At 46.6% G+C, this 23,165-nt stretch overlaps 1 protein-coding gene across 1 annotated transcript; it reads right to left on the reverse strand.

The window, feature by feature from the left end:
• Positions 1 to 892: 892 nt before the first annotated feature.
• LOC149328786 (uncharacterized) lies at positions 893 to 22,675 on the reverse strand. Its single transcript, XM_089559650.1, has 6 exons — positions 22,525 to 22,675; positions 17,719 to 17,864; positions 10,621 to 10,659; positions 4,440 to 4,526; positions 1,911 to 1,982; positions 893 to 1,025 (listed from the first exon to the last, which is right to left on the reverse strand). Exons 1-6 carry the CDS (start codon positions 22,665 to 22,667, stop codon positions 955 to 957), a joined length of 558 nt encoding a protein of 185 aa, XP_089415776.1. The 5' UTR covers positions 22,668 to 22,675; the 3' UTR covers positions 893 to 954.
• Between the last annotated feature and the right edge of the window lie 490 nt (positions 22,676 to 23,165).

Genomic DNA, 23,165 nt, shown 5'->3' on the forward strand with positions numbered 1-23,165 from the left:
GCGCTCTGTCCCGTTTTCATGTCTTGTTTGTGTGTGTCTGGTTTTTGGCGCCTTTAAATTTCACGTGAGGATGACCTTGGTCAAACCTAGCATAGAAACAGCCCCTGCACAAATGAAAGGGCATTGCACATCGCCGCCTTCGTCAAATTCCATCTACGGCGCAAACAGATCATATCAGAGCTTAACCTTAGTCCATTATCATCACTACATATTCCAGCAGTGAGCCCATCAGGCTAAACTCATGCTTCCGCCCGTCTGTTCGAGTTAACAGCGTTAAAACGCTACCATTTGTTTTTTACTCACACACGCTGATTTTACGAAACATTGTACCAATTGTAGGGATGAAGGCTACTTGATGACAAATGAAACTTCTTTTCTATTACCTGCTCTCGGCTCAAGCTGAACTTTCAATCGTATCAGTTGAAGAGCAAAAGTGAATTCTTCAGCGACAATTGCTATTAGAACTGAGGTCAGGATACATATAGTAACATTCTAGAGCATAATATGCTGGCTGCATGTGAACAACGACGTTGACACCTTCGACGCAACAGCCGTCGTGGTAGCTCAGTGGTTGTGTTGCTCGGCTGCTGACCCGAAAGACGCGGGTTCGATCCCGGCCGTGGAGGCCAAATTTCTAAATTCTACAAACCCGTGTACTTGGCGACGTCAGATTACGTTAAAAAACCTCAGGTGGTTGAAATTTTCGATGCGCTTCTCAAAGGCGTTTCTCATAGCCTGAATCACTTTGAGAGTTTAAAACCCCATAAACTAAAGCGAACCAAACTTTCGACGCAACTCGACCCGCTCTGATAGGACAGTGGCGGCGTTAGCGCCTTTTAGAAGATGGGAACGATCTCAGCTTAAGCCATGCCCGGTGGTAGATGTGCTTGGAGGGAAACTGAAATATCTGAGGTCGGTGAAACTATCAAGAGCAGAGGAAATGGCCTTGCCTATTCACAGGTTGTCTAGGACATCCAGGCGGTTGTCACTCCCGCCAGAGTAGTTCGGCAAGGCTCGCTGCTCCGCTGCGTGCAAGAGTGAGACATTATTATCAAGCTCAGTAGGCTCGGAACAAGTTGGTAGCAATGCGCGCGGCCAAGCTGGAGCTTACCCCAGCTCTTCAATTACAACACTCGCGACACGCCGTTTGGAAACTCGTGAATCTGCGTGGCCACATTCGGCAACCATGGAATGGCACCGTCCACAGATGGGCATTCGCCTGTCACTCTGGTGCCGATTTTGGCTTGTTGTGCGGCATAAAGATAGGTAAACAGCGCAGTAGGTACAATCGCAGCCGTTATCGGTAATGCCCTACTCCTTATATACCTCTTTGCATGCTTGTTAACTACACCGATTAGGAGTGTCCACACGGCACCAGTTGTGTAACAGTCGGCGCACTTAATTCGCGTCTGGCATAAGCACTCTAAGTAGATAATTTTTTTTTGTCGCGTTTCCGTGGGCAGTTTTCGTCGTTCATCTCTAGTGATTATCGAGCGGTAAGGAGAATGTAATTAAAAACAGTCTCATGAATTTTGCTGTGCGCACGAAAGGAGCTAAAGGAAAGCCTTCGAAATTTTTCCGGTTTCTTTCTACCAAGCTATGTGAGTGAAACACTGCGAATACTTCTGTGGATAAAAACTCGTGCTTCTGCGAGGGCTGTCGTAGTCCACGCGACGTAGGAGGAAGACTGGAAACATCTATGGCGAAATTTCGCCAATGTAGCGAAATGCAGTTTTGTTGTAGTTTTCTTCCTTAGGGTTGTTACACCAAATAGTAATCAATTCATACAACCTCTCTCTGACGTTCTACAATCCATTCGTACAGCGAAACTGCTAACTGAATACGTACGTATTCTTTTATTTAGATCGCTGCTTTGGAGTGTGCATGGTGGACTTAAGGAGACGGCATACCTTCAACCACAGTATCGGGGGCCTCTGCAAAGACAAGGAACTGTTGTACTCCTCTGCGGATGTTCTTGTGAACTGCAAGCAACGCAAAGAAAGATGCATCCATGGTTAAAGCAACACAAAATCAAATTAGACGCTAAATGCACTCATGCGAACGCACCAGTGCTCTATAGCAAAGCCAAATGAGATGTGTGCTCCTGGAATGAGCGTCGCCCTCCCATATTGCTGAAATGAACTGTTCACGCTTAGAGGAACACAGACCATGCACAATCTAATTTTCATGAGCGGTGCATTTCATGGAATGATTCGGGACTTGCTGTTAACTCTGCACCAATGTTGATACAGTAAAAGAGGCAGAAACAAACGAAAAGGAGCACGCTACAGAAGAGTAGCCTTCAACCGTGTTCTGCTGCGCAATTAGTAAGCCATGCCCAAGAAATTAGCAGGAAGCGTTAAACGGACCGAACAACCAGCCGGCTTCTCTCCTCTCCTTTCTCAGGGCACGGTGAAGTTTGCATCACGTGAAGGCCTAGATTTTTTTGTATAAGCGTAGCTTGCTGGACGAGTCGGTGCACTGCATCGGGTAGAGACGCCAGCCGAACAGGACCCGTACAGCGTCGTCCATGTGAACTCCTTCTCTTCTGTACGCGTCATGTTCTGCTTGTTTCTCTACTCAGGGCCGAGGGTTAGCCTCGGCCAACTAAATGTGTCTTGGTCTTCACGTCGGTTATATATTTCATGATGTGTTTTTTTTTTCGCGTATAATAGCTGCTTCTTGCCGGTTTCCAATGGAGCAACAACTTAGAGGCTACTAGAAAAGGCTTCCACCTAAACTATGGGCAACGGAGATAATTATGGAAAGAAAAATCTGTATTGTAACGTTAGGAGAGGACGAGAGAAAAATGCCTTTCGGAATCAAACACGTGTTAATGACATTACAGTCGAAGTCAGGAGAAAGATATAGGTTTGGACAGAGCATGCATTGCAGAAACAAGATAACCGATTGTCTTTTATGGTTTGCTGACTCGATAAAAAGAGGAGCAATCGTAGCAGGGGGCAGTAGAAAGTTAAGTGGGCGGATGAGATTAAGAGGTTTTCGGGGAGAGGGTGGCAGCGGCTGGCGCGCCATTGAGTTTATTGTAAAGATATGTGAGGGGCGTTTGCCCTGGAGTACGCATAGTAAGGTTGGTAATGAAACGTGGATAAGCCGGGACCCTTTCCGCGCCTACATGCAGCTTCCGGATTGACGATATTTAGCAGCCTTTGCCTTTAAATTTATGCGTGACACTTTTTGTATTAATATGTGAGCTACGTCTTTCGGATAACAATCGTGTTCTGTTAATCAAGGTTACAACAAAAAAGTCACGTAGTTTCGTTCAGACCTGCCAGAAATAGTTTTTTCCGTAGTGTTATCCACTTCATAACGAAAGTCTTTAGAACACAATTTACTAAAAATGATGCTGCAAAGATGAGCAGAATTGTACGTGCGGCTGTGTGCGTAGTTAGGCCTGCACCCCATGAATGAATTGCGCTGCAGCACTCTGTGGAAGCCTTTTTAATTTCCGCAATGCTTGTAATCACAATTTGTTATAAGCACAAATACGGGATCATGAGGCAAGTTTACTTTAAATGCACTTGTGCCTATAGAATAAAAAAGGGCAGATTCTGCTCTGTCAACTGGAGCAGATGAGTTTGATAATAGAGATGAGGTAGCAGTGATCAAGCAGATGAGAGTGATCAAAAATAGGTTCCGCAATGGTTAGCAATGTTTTCAAATATGCTGTCAGATATGACTTTTTCTGTCCCCTCACTGTTGTTTTACTTTAGCCATCCATCTCTAAACTGTTTCTTGCTATTCTGTGAAATATGAAAGTGGTGGTTGTAATCGGTAGAATAAAAAAGGCACCGCGTGTGGGGATCCGGCAGTAAGCAAAGAGGCAGAACACTTTCCACATCGTAAACAATAATGGCCGCCACGTATCGCAACAAACGCAGTTTCACGCTATCTGCAATTGACAATCAGGTTTATCGTAAGAGTTATCGTGACAGTAGAAATGGTAATCATTTAGCTTGCCTCTCCGTCTTTGTCGAGAAATGCAAGCACCTATGACAACCGAGAGATAAGCGTTCTTTAAAAACAACTTGCAGCCATGTCGTCGAGTTCCCAAAACATCAAAGGTCGAAAATAAGTCTAAGCCAATCAACATGAATGGAGTCGGTAACGGTGTTTCGAGAAGGACGTTTGTAGGCTGTTTTGCGCCGTGGTGAACCCAACTGTAGTAGTTTTGAGAGTTCTCTAAGAACCGATGCTGGCGGAATCGCCGGCTGAGATAATGCAGAATCGCATCAGTGAATGTCGGGCGTCTGTCCAATCTGAAAACTCACTTCACCGCCCACTTCGAGTTTATGCACGGCATGCACCCTGCGCGGAATAGTTCCTGCGCAGAACTGAGGTGAACTGTGCCCGTTTCCTCAGCAGGGTAGACTGGCTGGCCGCTGTGAACAGAAGGCACACTAGGTCTGATATCGAACCTTTTTGTGGGGTGATCTTATGGAAGAATATCATTGCGGCGCTATCATCTTCCGCGCTGGTGTTCCCCTCTCCTGTCGTGCCTTCAACTGGAACAGAGAAATAAAAGCGAGATAATAAGGTACTGGCATAGTGAAACGCACGCACATTTTGGCGATTATGTTTGATAAGTGGTTTAGTAAATTTGTGCAAGCAACGAACGACTAAAACATAGCACTCTGCTCGCAAAACCAGTGAAAAAGAAACGCGAAATAAACACGTAAAACAACGAAACAATGCCATCTCGAAGGAGAAAAACTGCTGTGACATCTTGTTCAAGAATACTTCCTCACGTCGTTTGGAGAAAGTTGCGATATTGTCTTGGTAAACCCTACCTGATATATATCCTAAGAATGCGGAGAAAATGAACCAAGAGAGCCACGAGAGAGAGCCCACATCACGAAGTTTTCAGCAATATGTTGTCTAGCTAAATAGCATCGTATAAGTGGCGCAAAATTGTAGTCGAAGATTTTTCCCGCGAGGCATCATGATCCTTTCTTTTTGCGTGTGTGAGTACTGCAAATGCTAAATATATTTCCGCTCTCTTCTAGTACTTACCTGTTTAGCAGTCTAAAATGTCAGTTAAACAGAACAATTTAAGAGTATAAATGGCGTCTATTATCTCCTTCCCATCTCCTAAAAATACAGCTGCCTACGTGAACAAATGAAATCGCATATTTTTGATAACTTTTTCGGGAACTCACTAAAATTGCATGACTAAGAAAAAAGCCAAAGTATTGAAATTGGCTTTCCTAGAAAATGATTCTGACCTGAAATGTTTCTGGTGTCAAATCTCTTTTAAGGCTTATTCAATCGGGACAACCTCAATTCTGACTTCAAGCAGCGCAGAGTATGTACCGGGTGTTTTAAGAAAAACTAAGTTATTTGCAAAAATAAGCTTTTTGAGGTAAAAATATTAATCAATCACCTTTATTTCCTTTGAGAAGGAAGAGTGCGGGACTAAAAGCTCGGAGAGCTTGACGAGGTCCCGACCCCTTACTAGTTAGCAAACAGCAAGATGACGGCCAGTCATACATCAAAGTTACAAAACAGACAATATCAAAGACACACTAAAAAAAGGCAAACGCAAAAGAAACTCAAACAAAAATGCCGGTACAAATAATTAACAGTATCAACAGAAGCTGTCGCGAACAAAATGAAATTATTTTAGTCTTGCAAAAAAACAAGTTGGCAAAAGTGTTTGACGATGTCGTTTTGGTTACAGGTGGGATCAAACTCCACACGGTTTAGTAAATTTAGCAATGAGGGCAATGTGTAAGATAATGATTGTTCATCGTAGGATGTCCTAGGGGTGGGCACGGACCATATTTCTTTGTATCTGGTTTGACGATCACTTGTGTTCACCTGTAGTCCTACAAGACAAATTGCATAATCCATATGAAATTTAACGAAAGCTTTATAGCGTACAATCAACCTATAATTGTATAAACAAAATACAGGAAGAATATCAAACTTTGAAAAAAGAGGCTTCGTGGAGAAAGTGTAATGTACATCAGCAATATAACGCACTGCTCTCTTCTGCAGTAAATGTAGCCTGCGTAAATTGGTCACACCAGTTGTGCCCCACACCATGTTACAGTACTGCATCAGAGATAGCACTAAAGCATTGTAAAACATAAGTTTCACTTTAGAAGGGATAAAGCGCCGCACACGCGCAATGGCACCAATTGCAGATGACAACTTAGATTGGAGGTAGTCGATATGCTCATTCCAGGTAAGATGCTTTGAAAAATGTACTCCAAGACTATTTATAGAGTCCACCATCTCTGGCTGTTGGGAGCCAAGAAACAAATCCATCTGTTCTGTCAGCACTTTGCCTCTAGGCGTATACAAAATTACTTTCGTTTTAGTGGGATTTATTTTCAAACAATTCACCTCAGCCCAGACCTTTAAATCAGCCAGCGTCTTGTTATCCTTGCTTTCAATATCTTTGCACAAACTGCCTGTAATAAACAGTGCTGTGTGATCAGCATAAGAAATAACCGAAGAATTTTCTGTGCAGTGTACAATGTCATTTACGTAGATTAAAAATAAAAGCGGCCCTAAAATGCTTCCTTGCGGCACACCAACATTAACCGGTTTCATTGCGGAAGCGGCATTGTTGGCATCTACAAATTGATTTCTGAAAGAAAGGTAAGATTTAAAAAGCGCATGTGCTATTCCCCGCACACCGTAATTTTCTAATTTGTTGAGAAGGATAGAATGATTGATCAAATCAAATGCCTTAGAGAAATCAATGTATATTCCTAATGCCATGTGCTTACGACTGAATGCATCTATAATAACTTTTTTGAGTGAGGAGGGCTGTTTCGGTAGAGCGGTGCTGTCCGAAACCATGCTGAAAGTCATGAAGCAGGTTGTGGCGATTAAAAAATGATAGTAATCTTTCGTGCATTAGTTTCTCAATACCTTTTGAAAATACTGGAATGACTGAAATCGGCCGATAATTAGTTAGGTCAGTCTTATAACCGCGCTTAAAGACTGGAACAACGCGGGCAATTTGCATTTTCTTAGGGAATACACCCGTAGACAATATTATGTTATAGATATGGGTAAGGACCGGGCTGATAATATCGAGCACATACATATTATGACTTTCGCGGCATGGTATTGCCAGGGTTAGCGGACAACACACAACCGTTGAATCATTCTCAGTAGGAGGCTGTTAACTAATTCTAATAGTTACCTTTTTGACAAAAAGAGTTATGCGCCTGGTCGGAATTAGAGATTTGTAGCCGATCATTATAACCGCCATACCAGTTTTTAGACTTTCGAAATCACGACTTCCCTCGGCGCTGTTGGACTTCCCAGTAGGGGGCCGTGGAGTATGGACGCACCCCACATCGGCTCCACACAAAGACGACGGAAATCACCAATTGCCGGCATCATCGGCCCAGATTTCACCACCCACTGATCTTTAAAGGTGAGCGCCGCACGCCATCACTTTTTGGCACACTCTTTATGCCGACGATATGACCCTGTGGACCACCCACGGATGTGACGGCGGCATAGAGAACACCTTATAGTAAGCAGCCACACTCACCCAAAATTACGCACGGACCATCGGACTGTCTTGCTCACCAGAGAAGTCCGACATGCTCCTCATCCGGCCTAAGAACCACCGCTGTCCCTGCTCCCCATTGCCATTGAACTGAACGGTGACCCGGTACCTGATGTTGGCACCCTCCTTGTACTGGGCCTGCACATCCACAATGATGACAAAAACACCACCACCCTCAAGAAACTCAGGCAGGTTGTAGGTGCGATATTGCACCTCGTCCGAAGGGTTTCGGGACATAGCAGAGGCATGAAGGAGCGCGACCTATGTCGCCACATTCACGCCTTTGTACTCAGCCGTGTGCTGTACACTACCCCATACTTACAACTATCCAAACATGACATAAACGCTTTGGATGCTTTGATTCGCAAGGCGTTCAAGGTAGCACCTCATCTTCCCCTCAACACACCCACAGACAGATTAATAGGCATGGGTCTCCACAACACGATCGGGGAACTAGTGGAGGCCCACCGACAGGCCCAATGCATAAGGCTCACACAAACCTCCAAAGGTCGGTATATCCTTGACTCCCTCGGAATCAGAATACCGGCCAATAAACCAACTCTCCTCGCCATCCCACGACCCCTTCACAGGGAGCTCCTCATCAGGCCGCTGCCGAGGAATATGCACCCTTCCCACCATGACAGCCCGTGCGAAGGCCCTCCGTGGAGCGTACGGCTCCGAGCTGGACGCCGTATGGGTGGAAGCTGCCTGCACGGGTGATCAAGTGAGAGCAGCTGTGGTGGACTCCTCTTTCTCCACGCTCCTCACACTACCTCTCACTCCAGACACCTCCACAGAGGCTGCAGAGGAAGCCGCCGTTGCACTTACTAGCACCCGCACGGAAGCCCGGTACATTTTAAGTGACTCTAAAACTGCGATTCTAAATTTTGCTCGCGGCCAACTCCATGTCCTTGCTTTTGGCATACTGCACTTGCCCGATTCACCCCCCCCCCCCCCCCCCGCCAAGTCGAGCTGATATGGGTGCCAGCGCACTCCGGGAATCCCGGAAACGAGGCCGCCAACCTTTTAGCCCGAGGTTCTTTAAACCGGGCTCAGATGCCCTCGGATAGGGGATTCACGAAGGAGCGCATGCACTCATTCAGCGAGCTGAGGCATACAGAGCCTCACGCCAGCTCTACCCCCCGCCCCACCCCTCCCTTGATAATAAACAAGCAACACTCTGGCGCAGACTACAGACACACTCTCTCCTCTCACCCCATACCCTATCCCACTATCATCCCTCCTTCCCCACTCCTGCTTGTGCCCTATGACCAGAACCCTTCGCCTCTTCCTTCCGCTTTCTTTCCCTCTGCCGGGCGGACCCTGCCCTGCGGGACCTAGAGTACCTATACACCTGGGAGGACTGGCAGACCTTGCTGCGCTCGGAGGACCCGGTCGTGCAGACCATCGCCACCGGCCGGGCTGCCAGTGTTATGGACCTTAGGAACATAAACACTTCAGTGCAGTGGGGTCGTGCGGGGACCCTGGGGCGTGCCGCGAATTCCTCTGACAATAAAGTTTCTCTCTCTCTCTCTCGGCGCTGTGGCTCGAAAAAATTTGGCTATTTCGACTAGGTACCTGCACCTGAGGGGTTTCTTTGAGCTGTATCCCCTAATTTCGATTCGCTTGTGTGTCACCAGTGCAGTGTTCTTTTCTAACGGCCACTCGCCCACCTTCGCGCGCCGTAACAACCTAACACGCCCCCCCCCCCCCCCCACCCCCACGGCGGGCCCGCACCCTCCTCTTGTTCTACGAAGCCACTCCCTTCTGTAGATGCTTCATCGTTCCCTCTGTTTGTTGGCCCACCAGTCGGCTTCCGGCCCAATTGAAGCTTGTCGCACCCTCTTGAGTGTTAGTCTAAAAGTATTGCGTGCATCTTTTGCTTTACTAAGGTGAAAGCCTTTTATGGCTCATACTCGCGGCCAAGGTAACGTCCGATGTAACGCTGTCTTCTACGAATAACGCGGCAACTGATCAGGATAGGAGATAACGAAAGCTACCATCAGATTTAGGGGACAAAATGTAACCTCGACGCCAAGTTTGATGACTTTAGAGTGATTAGTTAATTAATTATAGCCAATATATGAAAAAACAAAGAAAGCAATGAAATGCGTCGATAGAGCGGGGACGTCGATATAGCGACAGAAACGGTGTGACGTCACATTGAACGGAAGTCGTCAGACCACAGTGAAAATTATCACAGCATGGGCCGAAAAACGCCGGCTTTGTGTCAAATGAGACTGAAAATGTGTAATTAATCGTAATTAGTACTTAATATCCCCGAAAGATCTATAAACCAGGTAAAATCTGCTAAAAAGGGAGAAAAAGTGGATGATGGCGTCACATTAGACGAAAGGACGTCGAAGCAGTGTGATCCGCCGCCAAGCAACAACTGCCAACGCGCTGCGCAAGCGCAGTGTGACGTCACCGCTTCCTTTCGCCACGCTCTCTCCTCTGTCGTGAAATGAATTCACGCGCTGGAATTCAATTCAGTGCAATGAGTCGAAAACGGCTTTCGCCTTCCCGCACTTAAGAGATTTCTAAGTGCCTCCAACGAAATTTTGAAAACAGTGAGCGGACACACTTTGCCAGCATTCTCTTCGAATGAGTACTTTGGCATGATGTAGCCGGAATTTCTTGGGCCGCAGTACCGATGCTAATAGCCTACCAAAAATTCTAAAAACTGATATGGCGGTTACTAACTACCGGCTACAAATCTCTAATTCAGACCAGGCGCAGAATAGTTAAAAAGTAAATGTCTGGAAATTAGTAAACCAGCCTACAAGTCAACACAATTTACCGGTTTTATGGCACGGCACACCCTGGCAATACCATGTCGCCCATGCCTATATTTAACTGAAGAATCCTATTTTCAAGATACATAGTGTTCTCTGAAATACCCGGTATGAATAAGAACAATATTCATAATATTATAAAGGTTCCAATGTTTTTCAGTTGATGTGGAACTTTTATATCCATAATTCAATAAACGCAGCTGCTGGGTCTGGCCGCTCACAAAAGCAGTTTTCCGGAAAACTTGTGCACGGAAGTTGTATACTTACTTTGGGCGTCGCCGCTCGTAGTGGTCTTAGTCTCGTCGGCTGCAAAAAAAAGGATAGGATGGAACATGATGCCTCCAGATGACAAAACTGGGCAGCGAGCGCTATGTGTGTTGCCTTTTCTCGCGTAGGTACTTTTATTCTTCTTGTTATCTTGGAACGCGATGTAAAAAGAAACATGAAATCTTGTATCAGCGCGGATACTGAAAAAGTATAATATTGTTTATTGGTCTTTCATTACATATAATGGAGGAGGTAAGGCAAAAAGCTGCGTACGCAGCTTGACTAAGGCCTTATCCCCTCAAAGGCAAAACAGCAGTGAACACAGACCGAACACCTATGGGAAGCGAATATGGGAAGCGAGACGCAGTCTCACCAAAAGTCTCAGCGACTCACTTAGGGGAACTCTAGGCACGGCCAGAACCTGGAATCACTTAAAAGCACTAATCGATCCGACCAAAATAAAATCAGAAAACAATAAAGCCATCCACCGGTTCATCCACTCCTTCGAGGGTTCAGACATCGCCCTACTGGAGAAGGCACGAGAAAAATTTTTCGGCGATCACAACCCCCCGCGATACCAAGGAACGTATCGAGGAGCCGAAAACGAGAAACTCGACCGCCCCATAACTGTGGAAGAGGTTTACGCGGCCATAAGAAACACCACCAGAAACACGGCAGCCGGAGCGGACAGAATCGACAACGCCCTAATCCGCAACCTGAGCGACGACCTCATAAAAGAGCTCGTCACCTTTCTTAACAAACATTGGGAGGCGTAGACGGTTCCCGAAGATTGGAAACACGCCGAAGTAATAATGATACCTAAACCTGGTAAAAAGCTACAAATTGAAAACCTCAGGCCTATATCACTCACGTCGTGCCTTGGCAAGCTTTACGAACGTGTTGTAACTTTCAGATTGCAAAATTACATGGAAGACAACGACTGTGTACCACATACCATGTTCGGCTTCAGAGCGAAGCTCTCGACGCAGGACGTTCTCCTCCAAATACAAGAAGATGTCCTGCGAAACGTACCTCGGACGGGAGAAAATGTCATAATGGCCCTGGACATCAAGGGGCATTCGATAACGTCAGCCACGAAGCGATCCTTACGGGCCTAGACAACCTCGATTGCGGACGCAGAATCCACGGCTTCGTCAAAGCCTTCCTGTCCGATAGAACTGCCACCATCGGCATAGGAGACCTTCGATCGGGAAAAATTCGCACTCCAAACAAAGGAACACCCCAAGGGTCAGGTATCTCACCCCTACTCTTCAACATAGCTATGATAGGCCTCGCTCGAAAACTAGAGAACATCGAAGGCATCAGGCATGTAATGTATGCTGACGATATAACAGTCTGGACAAACACGGGCTGTCTCGGAGAGAAGGAAGAAAGGCTACAGCAAGCGGCCTCTTGTGTAGAGCAATACCTCGCAGAAAGAGGACTCGCATGCTCGACCGAGAAATCGGAACTGCTGAGAGTCTGGAGAGGCAAGCAAAACCGGACCGTCCCAACCAACGAGGACCTAAAACTCAACGTCTACCTAGAAGGGACGCCCATACCCGAAAAGACAACAATAAGAATTTTGGGCATGTGGGTTCAATCCAACCAGCGCAGTATTCACACTTTTACCCTACTGAAAGCAACAACGCTACAAGTCGCACGCATGATCACCCGCATCAACAACAGGCGACATGGCATGCGTGAAGAAGACACACTAAAACTAGTCAGAAGCCTAGTAGTTAGTCGAATCATCTACAGCCTACCGTACCAGTGCCTCAATAAAAATGAAATACAAAGAGCGGATGCCCTGCTAAACAAAGCGTATAAGACAGCGCTTCGACTACCACGCAACACGTCTACAGAAAAACTCATGGCCCTGGGATTACACAACACCTTTGAGGAGCTACGAGAGGCGCAGCTTGAGTCGCAAAAACTGACGCTGTTGCAAACAACGACAGGAAGAGCGCTCCTGCAGAGGCTCGGATACCGCGAGCAGATGCGAGAAATGTCGAGGACGGCAACGATCCCCGACGAGCTTCGCAAGACCCTCACGGTAGCGCCAATACCAAAAAACATGGATCCCAGCCTCCATCGAGGCAGAAGAGAAGCGAGGGCCGAATTCATCGAGAAATATACGCTCCTCAAGCCACGACCGTGTATACAGACGCGTCTTGGAGAGGAGGAGATACCAAAATCGCTGTAGCGGCGGTGGTCGATTCGTCTTTACGCGAAATGGCCAGCGCGTCTCTCCGAGGCTGCACAGCTGCAGAGTCTGAGGAAGTACCCGTTGCTCTAGCGGTGGCGGAGGGCTATAGAACCGGGTGGTCACTAACAATATTTACGGACTCTCAAACAGCCTGCCGAAATTACATGAATGGCAGGATAGGTCGTCACGCGCTCCGTATACTCCTCGCAGCGAGTGACAGAATTAAAAACCGGGAAGAACAAAACGACAAGATCCGACACAAAATTGTGTGGGTACCGGGGCACACGGGGGTGGCAGGGAACCGAGAGGCCGACAGGATAGCTCGAGGATACATTACTTTCCGAGCTTCCAACGAGACCGCGGAAGTCGCGCCAGCACTCAGGGAATACTCGGCCATACTACAAAACTATAAAGGCAGAAGAATGCGATATCCCCCACCGCACAAATCTCTCAGCAGAGAGGAACCTGTCACTTGGAGACAATTACAAACAGGCGCTTTCCCAAACCTACATATACTAAACAAAATGCACCCTACGGTATACACGAACAAATGTCCCTGGTGCGACGAAAAACCTACACTATACCACATCACATGGGCCTGCCAAAACATAGACGTGGTCCCCAAAATACAAAACCCGAGTGCGGAGCAGTGGGAGACTCTGCTGTCCAGCGACCGCTGCGAAGACCAACAAGGTCTGGTACAGCGAGCTCAACGGGCGGCAGTGGCCAGCGGAGCCCTGGACTGAGGGCAACCGACCACTGATTAGAGGCGGACGACTTCGACAGAGAAGGCTCTTGAATGTAGAACCAAGACGTCTCTGAAGATGCCCCCAAACCGCAGGAAAAGCCATTAGTGTAAATAAAGTTTTCCCTTCCTTCCTTCTCGCCTAGGTACTTTTATTCTTCTTTTTATCTTGGAACGCGATGTAAAAAGAAACATGAAATCTTGTATCAGCGCGGATACTGAAAACGTATAATATTGTTTATTGGTCTTTCATTACATATAATGGAGGAGGTAAGGCAAAAAGCTGCGTACGCACTTGAATAAGGTCTTATCCTCTCAAAGGCAAAACAGCAGTGAACATAGACCGAACACCTTGGATTCATCTACACCCAGGTAAAAAACTAAGGCAAATGAAACCGCACTAAAACACCTAATTTTCTCAACGGTTTACTGTCGCAGTGAAGCAAACATTCACACCGTTTGACATTTCAAGTTCCTTCAATTTTGTTCAAGCAGGTTACTGATGACCTTCTGGACTAAAGAATGTAAATGTGTGTTCCCTTTGGTGGGCAGGTTGGTCGAGCCAAGTTCACAACTATGTATACTGCCTTTGGGTTCCTTCAGTTAGGGTATTTTCTATTTTAGCATGTTTTTCTTTCTGGATTCTGATTTGGGAAAGAAAAGAGTTCGCAGATAAGACGGTTTTTTTTTGTTTCATTTAGTGATAGAGATATTCCGTCAGCCACAAGAACCAAGCCCTACATACCACGAGGGACACTTTTCTCAGGCATACAGTTTTTGCGCTCTATATGTGAAACTTCCTGGTAAGACTGGCCTATTACTGCCATAGCGTTGCTCAGTAGGTTTCGTTTTACCTGCGAGCGCCGCACAATTTACAAAACGCAACAAAATCGACTACCTTCAGAGGCTTTACTCCTACTAACAAAATTCTGTTCTTATGGCTCGCGGAGCAATATCGGCAGTGGGGAAGGTTGTGAACACTAAATAAAACACGACAAGAAAGCACTGGGTTTACCTTCCTTTCTCCCTTTATTGAAAATGCATGCGGCACGCGAGTCGCAAATAAAAAGCAGCGGTTTCTCATGGCTCACTGGGTTCTGCTGGCCGCTTGTCACTTTTTACAGATCATTTAAAACGAGCCAAAAGCGCACAGATGTGACTGCTGTTTTGTTCTTGGAGGCAGCGAAAGTGTGTTCTATAAACGAGACTTCAAAATAAAATAGCACCTTGAAATGAAGGCCTTTTACAATTTCCCAAGATCTATAAAACGTATCCTACCGCAAGACCCTTCGTGTCTCCACGGATGAGGTGGAACCAAATGAAAAAGAATATTGAAGCGAAAAGCTTCACTACGAGGGTCGGAGCCGAGCTTCGCGTATGCCGTATGCTGCGACCGAGTGACGTCACGGAAAGGAAACGATGCCTGTCTCTCTCATATCTCGGTGTACACCCGACCCGCGCCGTAAGGGCGTTAAGGAAAATGAAATTACGTTAAAATTGGTTTTAAGGGAAGGAAATGCCTGTCTCTTAACATCGTGGTGTACACTCGAAATGAATGGACACCACAGTACATGTGTCTAAAGCACTCTTCGAAGACAGCACCGTATTCACTAGACGCGCCTATAAAACCGCGCCGATTACCGCCTCCTCCTCCGCCTCCGCACAGGCAGTGTGTGGACGGCCGAACGCCTCCACCGTTATCGTGGTGCTCCCGGTGCATTGTGAGCGAACTGCGGCAGCCATGACGTCAAACCAAGCGTAACTGAAGCTTTTCGCTTATATATCCAGGCTTTACCAGAGCTAAGCTACAGCCTATTTTTTTTCAGATACATTGATGAACAATTTAGGAGAAAAGGCAATGACTTTCTGGCTGCACCAAAACAAAGCTACGTGTTTTGGTGCAGCCGGTGGTTTGACAGAAGTCCGTCACATTAGCCAATATTACTCAGTAAAGTTAGGGTCAATGATCGAGTCAAATTCACAGACGTTTTGGAACCGCATGCAGGCTTGCAGAACCCTTAGCAAATTATGTGCTTCTGTCTACGTGAGTAACCAAGACTTCAAACAATGTGTCGTCGTCAGTTCCGTCACTTTCTTTAGTTCTGATTTATAGATATTCTGGTCTCTTCCTTGACTTGCTGACAACCAGCAAGGTGACGCGGTTTTTTTGATGGCCTACTGAATTTCCCTCTTTTGTCTTTAATTTTCTTTGAATGCGCTACAAAGATTTATTTTTGATGGCGAAAAACGTATCTATTTTACGATATTTTTGCACTTGATTGCTTGCTCAGGCATGCATTTTTCAGCACAAGTAAAAATATCAGTAATGCTTGAAACATATTCCTTCGAGCACATGAAATGACATTGAAGGCCGGGTAGATCAGGTAATAACTGTCAATAGACAGTAAATTATCATCTGAATTTCATGGTATCTGCTTGTGCAGAGCCCGTCAAATCAAAAATAGACCCGCAAAAAACTGCGGCACATGAAAATCACGCGCTCTTATTGCAATAATATTAATTCCGCGCGTTCAGTTCACACAGCAGGAAGCAGACCAATAAGCTACCGCAAACGTCTGTGAATTGCGTAAATTTCGTCGGAAACACTTCCCCTCCGAAGCCTTTTTAATTATGTCCAGGAGAATCAGATTCATCCAAGCATCCACACCGCCAATGGGACGGCATCAGTTGGGATGCCTGACTAGGCATCCCAACTCGTGTTTGTAAGGGACCCCCAACACCATTTCTTATGATTAAATAAATGTTTTCACCAACACCACCACCTCTCCAAATAGAAAATATTTTTCAGCTGATTGCTTTTCTACGAAAATTGATGTTATGTACGAAATAAAGCCACGGAAATCTGAAAAAAATTGTTTCGCATGACCGGCCTGAAACACCATAGCCATAACCACTCACGCTAATTCCCTGACTTGCTCATGTGAACGTTTTCTTATTCGAAACTGAACTGCCGCAGGAATAAAGGAACATTTACAGATCCGCGGTGTTCAAGCCAAGTTTGGAAACCAGACCAAAGACCACATTTGACATTTCGTTTTTAAAGTATGGCCCTTCCACACACCTCTCGGATGATTATCGAGCGATGCTTAACAGTGGATTGTTTCAGAGTGCTGTTATCAGCGAGTGGGCTTTCCCCATTAGTTGGAGGTCAGGAGCTATCGAACTCAGCTTCAGAAAGAAAGCTACGAGTTCACCTAGATTCATGTTGAAGCCCCACAGACATGAGGAAACAGTTTCTCTGTCTCCGAAATGAAAAATTTTGTGACACTCATGCGTCGACGTGTTCCGTCGCGATAATTCATTTCGACGAATTCTTCGGTCTGGCGTCCATCGTCCAAGCATGGCTTTTACCGTTCTGCTGCGGTGCACAGCAGTAGAGTGAAAGCCATCAAAAACATGCGTTCTTTTCTTGCCTTTCTCCTCACGTCCAACCTATTTGAAGTTTAATTTAATTCGGGGTAGGTTTAGGTTTGACTACGAGTAAAGCGGCGTGGCTTGTCCGCTTCTCTCAAGTCCCTCAGCCAGATGAAGGCTTAGGGGCTCGATGAGGGTAAAGGGGGTTGACAGACGGATTAGGTACGGTGCAGATTTTAACGAGGCAGTGTCGCAGTAAAACCGGCATCATTTACCATTAGTGGAAGATCCGCGAAAAATTCCGAGATCTCCAACGTAGCTGCATCGTGGGCCACATGGGTCACTTTATCTTGTGGCGTCATCGCAACCCGACTACCGGACTGTGAGCAAACTGCCCACACTGGCAGGTGGCAATTAAAGTAATCAGTGCCCGCGAAAGGCTGCCCGGCTAAAGCACCCTCTGTCGCACAAGCCCCGGCAGTGGCAGCACCTGACATCGCAGGGCAATAGCGCAGTGCTTAACCGCTCCGCAACTGCACCAGGAGTTGTACAAGTACTCCCAGGGATCTGTGAATGTTAGGTAGCGAATAAACTACAGAATAAACATTATTTCATCTCTACTGTTTGTCCTTTTGGTGTGTTTCATGATATACAGCGAACTGTGAAAAAGACGTGCATCCGTGTAGTTTTGCACAACAGGGCCGAAACCGGGCTTAATGTTTAAACTAAATGTTGCCGCGGAGATATTGGTGCAAAGGAGGTCACTCACACTGCGTGACCTTGTAGACGATGAAGCCGACTGCGCCCAGCACGACAGCGGCGAAGGCGACCAGGCCTCCGATGGTGATGATCATGGAGGCGGCCGACTTGTTCTCGCTGTCCGACTTGCCCGCCGAGCTGGCGCTGCTGGCGCTCCTGCAGTCACGTCATCTGCGCTGTCATTTGAACTCGACAGAAGAGCAGTCCTCCCGGACTACCGCATTTGCACCGTACCCAAGAGTATCCAGTGCCTCTCATACAAAAAACCCACCCGGTTACCTATGGCTTGCTCGTAGCACTGAGGAAATCTGTTTCTCTTGTAATTGTATTCTTGGAACGTCCTAAGCGCTTGCTTTTTGTAGAGAAATTAATTTTCTGGTTAGACTCAAAAGAAAAAATAACAACGAGCTCATGCAGTCAGGTGCCTATTTTCCCGACTGCACAAAAGAACCGCGGATGCGACGAAGGTTGGGCGAATTGCAGTGTTACACTTGACCGGTAAAACGCTACAACTCACTCATAAAAGGGAAATGAGTGGCCTAATGCGGGTAAGCGCCAGGGTTGCTAGTTTTCATGGCCATTCAGGTGCGAATCAGTGAGTGGCCATAAAAGGGCTAAGTGTTGCATAACGCGAGAAACCGCCTGTACCGAAGAGATTGTGAATGAAACTTCGCTTTCACCAATACACATCTCCGTGGCAACAAATGTGCGTTGCATGATCTATTCTGATGATCTTCAAGTACAGAACTGAAATTGCTGCCAAGTATTTTCGCGCTTCTACTTACTGCCCTCACCCTTCTCCTTGCTATGTACATTACTTCGCTATAATATTAAAAAAAAAACGAAAGGCTATTCTGTTGCCTATGTGGCATCAAGGTATTTAGCCCTGGAAAGATGACGCTTTATCTAAAGATTTGCTGAAAAATTGTTGGTAGTGAGAAGTCAGTCTTTGTTTTTTCTTGCGCTTTCTATCCATCTATCTTTCAGATAGGAAGTGGCTCAAGATCTGTTACCCTATTACTTAACATCGCATATAAATAAGCATGCCACTAAGTCCTTCTTGCTCTTAGTTACAGTTGGATTCCGTGATATCTTTGCGTGAAATCTCAAAAAAAGAACTAAGGAATAATTCTCGTTTCTATCTCTCATGCTTTCAGCCTAACTTATTTTGTTTGAACCATGAGGTTTATTTTGTATTTATTTGCTTTTCTGTTACGTTTAGAGCATAGATGTTTTTCTAATGCAAGAGCGATGATATGCATTCAGTTCGGAAGTGTTTGGTTCGGTGGTTTGGTTCGGTTTGGTTTATTAGGGTTTAACGTCCCGAAGCAACTAAGCTAAGAGAGACGCCGTAGTGAAGGACTCCGGAAATTTCGACCACCTGGGGTTCTTTAACATGCACTGACATTGCACAGCACACGGGCCTCTACAATTTCACCTCCATCGAAATTCGGCCGCCGCGGCCGGGATCGAACCCGCGTCTTTCGGGTGAGCAGCCGAGCGCCGTAACCACTGAGCCACCGCGGCGGGGTGCACGTGGCCCAGGCGCATTCCGATAACCAGTATATACCCTTCCTCTATGCCGGACTTGTTTGACTCACACTGATAAAAAACGTCGAAATTATGGATGGCTAAAATAGTCCTAGATAGAGACTTCAGTTGTCCGAATAAAGTGCCATTTCAAAGGACCTGTTGGAGTCACTTGTCGGAGGAGTTCCTCCAACGCACGATCGAGGTGCCCCAACTCATGCACGACAATAATGACAGAGCGCTGAAGGGGGCATTCAACAAGCTGAATAAAGGCATTCGACGCCCTACAAAGAAAATCGGAAGATCACAATGGGCTATAATTTGAGCTAGTTTTAGTGCACTTTTTCAATGACAGCAATATCGCGAGCCACGGGAGCATTTTTCGTACACATGATATGGGGTCCCTGTGAGCTTCATGTGGGTATTTTGGGCTGGTGTAACCCCTCCAAGGCCTTTGTCGGCCCCTTGTGGGTAACATGTGGGCAAGCCCTGACTAGGCTTGCGCCACTTGAGATCACATGGGTCCTATACCGGCTCTGCAAGCGCTAACTAAGCCCGATTTCTTATATCCAGCCCACACGGGTGAGGGCAGACGCAAGAAAAGCGTGGAATTTATGGAATAAAAATGTGGGCTTGTCCGAATAGGGCTGCTGGTAAAATAATTGTTATGGGATAGGCATTGGCCTTGACGGGGCTAGAAAGCTAGCGAGCAGGCATGATGCCCACATCAGTCAGTTGTGAGGCGCTGGCTAATATGCAACGCAAAGGTGGGCCGCTATAAGTCGTTCATGGTCCCCTGTGGGGCAGAGAGGAGGGCGTACCCACATGGTCCCAATGAGGGATTCTTGAGGAAAGATGCCTCGCAAGAGACTTGCTTTACGCAGGAAGTGCCGTGGTTAGCCCCTGAGTGCGGATGTGCCCGGCTAATGCCCTAATCGGTCCTTTCTCGGGTACTTCACAGCAGTTGTAACTAAGTCTGACCTGTTAGAGATAAGTCTGGGCTGTCCCTAATGGGCCTGCCGGTGGAAAATTGCTGTAGTTCTGCATAGACTGCGACGTGGCTGGAAATCGCGTTTCCTGCTTTCTTCTACTTCCCCCATTGTCGGCTTCTTCAGAAGAGTAGGCAACATAAGTGCAATTTCTATGAAGGAAGAAGCGTGGCATGCTTAAACGTGTTTAAACGTGGCATGGTGACTAGCTGTGGGTTAGACCTCCTGATCTCTTTATTTGGGCCTTAATGTGATCCACAGAATTTAAAGTGAACAATCTTTAAATCATCCATCCTCAGGGGTCGAACTCCATACGATATGGTGTTGAGCGTCGTTATTTTGCATCTGTTATTCATTTCCTCATGTGCATCACACTTTGAACATCTTGAAACTTTGCAAAAGAGAAACATAAAGGGACCCCGTCGAGATCCGCTGGCACCCGCGAGGAATCAAGTATATTTATTCAAGACCGAACACCTCTGATCTTTTCGCCTTAACAAAGTACAATTAATACGCATTGTGGAAGCCTCAGCCTCGTAGACGGCTGTCTCCTTCTGCAACGAGTTCCAAATTGTGTGAGACTGGTTCTTACTTAGCCCTTAGCACTCTTAGTGTCAGATCTATTAAACTCCTTAGAACCATCTTCGTTATTTAATAGCCCCAATGGCACGTTCATAATTTCTTGTGTTTGAGAAAGGCAGGATACTCTATGGAGCTTATGCAGACATTTACATTCTAAAATTTTGGAATAAAATATACACACCAACCGGCAAGAGTTCACCCATGGCTATGTGTACAGGAACACAGCAGCTAACGTAGCGGCGTTTCATATTCATTACTTGAACACTGACTTCTCTGCCTTGACTCGAGTCGTGTCCTCCACAGCAGCTGAATGCAGTCCGTTTGAAGCGGCCTCACGAAAGCTAAGGCCTTCTCTCTGTGTCAACGTTTTGTCATCCTCACAGATTCTAAATCTGCCTGTCACAAGTTAGAGCTTGTCATCTAGACTACTAGTAGCAGAAGACCTTTATTCGGCCAAAATTTACAGGCCGAGCATCTGGACCGCCTGGGCGACCAGAAGTCGCTGTTCTTCCTCCCCTTCAGCGCCAAGCCAGTCGAGTCAGGTGGTGATGGATAAAAAAGGTGGGGGGTAGGAACCCGACTTCTGAGCAGCCGGGCAATAGAAGACGCAATGGGCAAGGTCCGCATAGATACAGGGGCAGTTGGGACAGGAAGGGTCCAATCGATAGCGACAGAGAAAGAGGCGAGACGGGGTGATGACTGCATTCATTTGAACGTGCCGAAGAAGGCGAGCCTCCGGCACTGTGAGTGATGGATGAGGGGGTGGGGGGCGGGGGGTAAAGGCGTTTGTCGAGGCGGAGCTTGAGGTAGACCTCTTTTATGGTGCGGCGAATCATCTAGACTAAAGATATCTGCTCTTGGTCAAAATCAGCTCAACAGATGCTTCTCAATATGTTTTAAACGGGTACCTTCGCACAAAGGTACCTTGGTCAATGAGGCCGTTAACAGCCTCACCCGTGCAGGGCTCTCTCAATATATGCAAGAATTTTTCCAAGAAACGGTGCTGAGACCATTTAGATGCGGATGCTATCCATCCAAACACCTGACCGTTCTGTTCTTCATGTGGGGTACTCAGGCCCTTAGAATATCACCTTAACATGTGTTCATGCCTAAACGGTAGGTGGTGTCTCCTACTTGCTTTAATCAAGGCTGAAGGAACGCCACACTGTTAATTCGAGACATTCCTTAGTGACCAAAAAATAGTAATAGACACTGAGGGCGTCACCGCTTCCTATGTTATTTTTTCGATACGCGCAGCTGGATTGCGCGCGGTGGACAGTACCGGTCGATTACTGCAGTGGGCGATTCTTTGCGTGACGATGTAGATATGCCAGGACAGAGATCTGTGCCTCAGATTCTCGACGTTCATTGTTATCTAAACAACCCAACGGTATAAAAATAGTTGTGAGAGTAATCGCTAGGCTAGCTAATCTCACCAGGCACTTCCAACAACGTCCAGCCAACAGAAACAGAATTCTCGTTTGAGAGGTGCCACTGCGTGCTTAGATGTGAGTTGTTAGCATTGCCCTTTTTTGTATGAGCATTGTCGATGACAGCATGATGGGTAGGAAACGATACCACCAAAGTAAATAGAGCACAAGCCCTCTACATTCCACTTTCCATCCAGTATAAAAACCTGCACTTAATCCGCTGGTTCCGAAAGTGCTTGGCGCAAATGGTGGAAAACAAAAGCATTTACCTGGTCGCTTACTTACCCTCGGGCTGACTTCCGCTGCACCATGATTGAGTCCGGTGGTCTCTTTCCTTTGCTGGGTGCCCCGTCGTCGGCTCCGGCATCCTCGTCCTCCTCATCTTCCTCTTTTTTGCCTCCCTTTCCAACATCCTCCTCCTCACTCATAGCCCACACCTAGCTCTGCACCCAGGAGGACAGAGGCGGCGTTGCCTGGCGAACAAGAGTGTGTCACGAAGCACACGAAGGTTAGAGAGCTTGCCCCGCAGGTAACACGCAACAAAATCTGTTCTGGAGACGATAGTTAACCGTGCATGCTTGCCGCTTTAAGCTTCTCCGAATAATAGAAGTGAGAAGAGGATGGCAAAAAGAAGGAAGCATGCGGGGCGCATTGTAACGAGCACTGTTTTTTTCACATTTTGGGGAATCTGACCATGCCTATAACTTAAAACTCTGACGGCGAAGAAAAAGTTCTTCAAAATCTAAGCATTCATTTTGAATGTAACTTTACGAGATTACGTGTTATTGGCTTTTGGGTCCAAGTTTCATAATTAAATTCTCAACAATCCTGAGCAAAAGGAATGCGAAAAAAGTCACGTGTAATCAGCACAGCACTCTGCAAGCACCTCGAGAACGTTAACGCACCTATGCCCTAATAGCAAATTT

The sequence above is a fragment of the Amblyomma mixtum genome, chromosome 9 (genome assembly GCF_055824585.1).
Source record: "Amblyomma mixtum isolate Tamu chromosome 9, ASM5582458v1, whole genome shotgun sequence".
NCBI lineage: Eukaryota > Metazoa > Arthropoda > Arachnida > Ixodida > Ixodidae > Amblyomma > Amblyomma mixtum.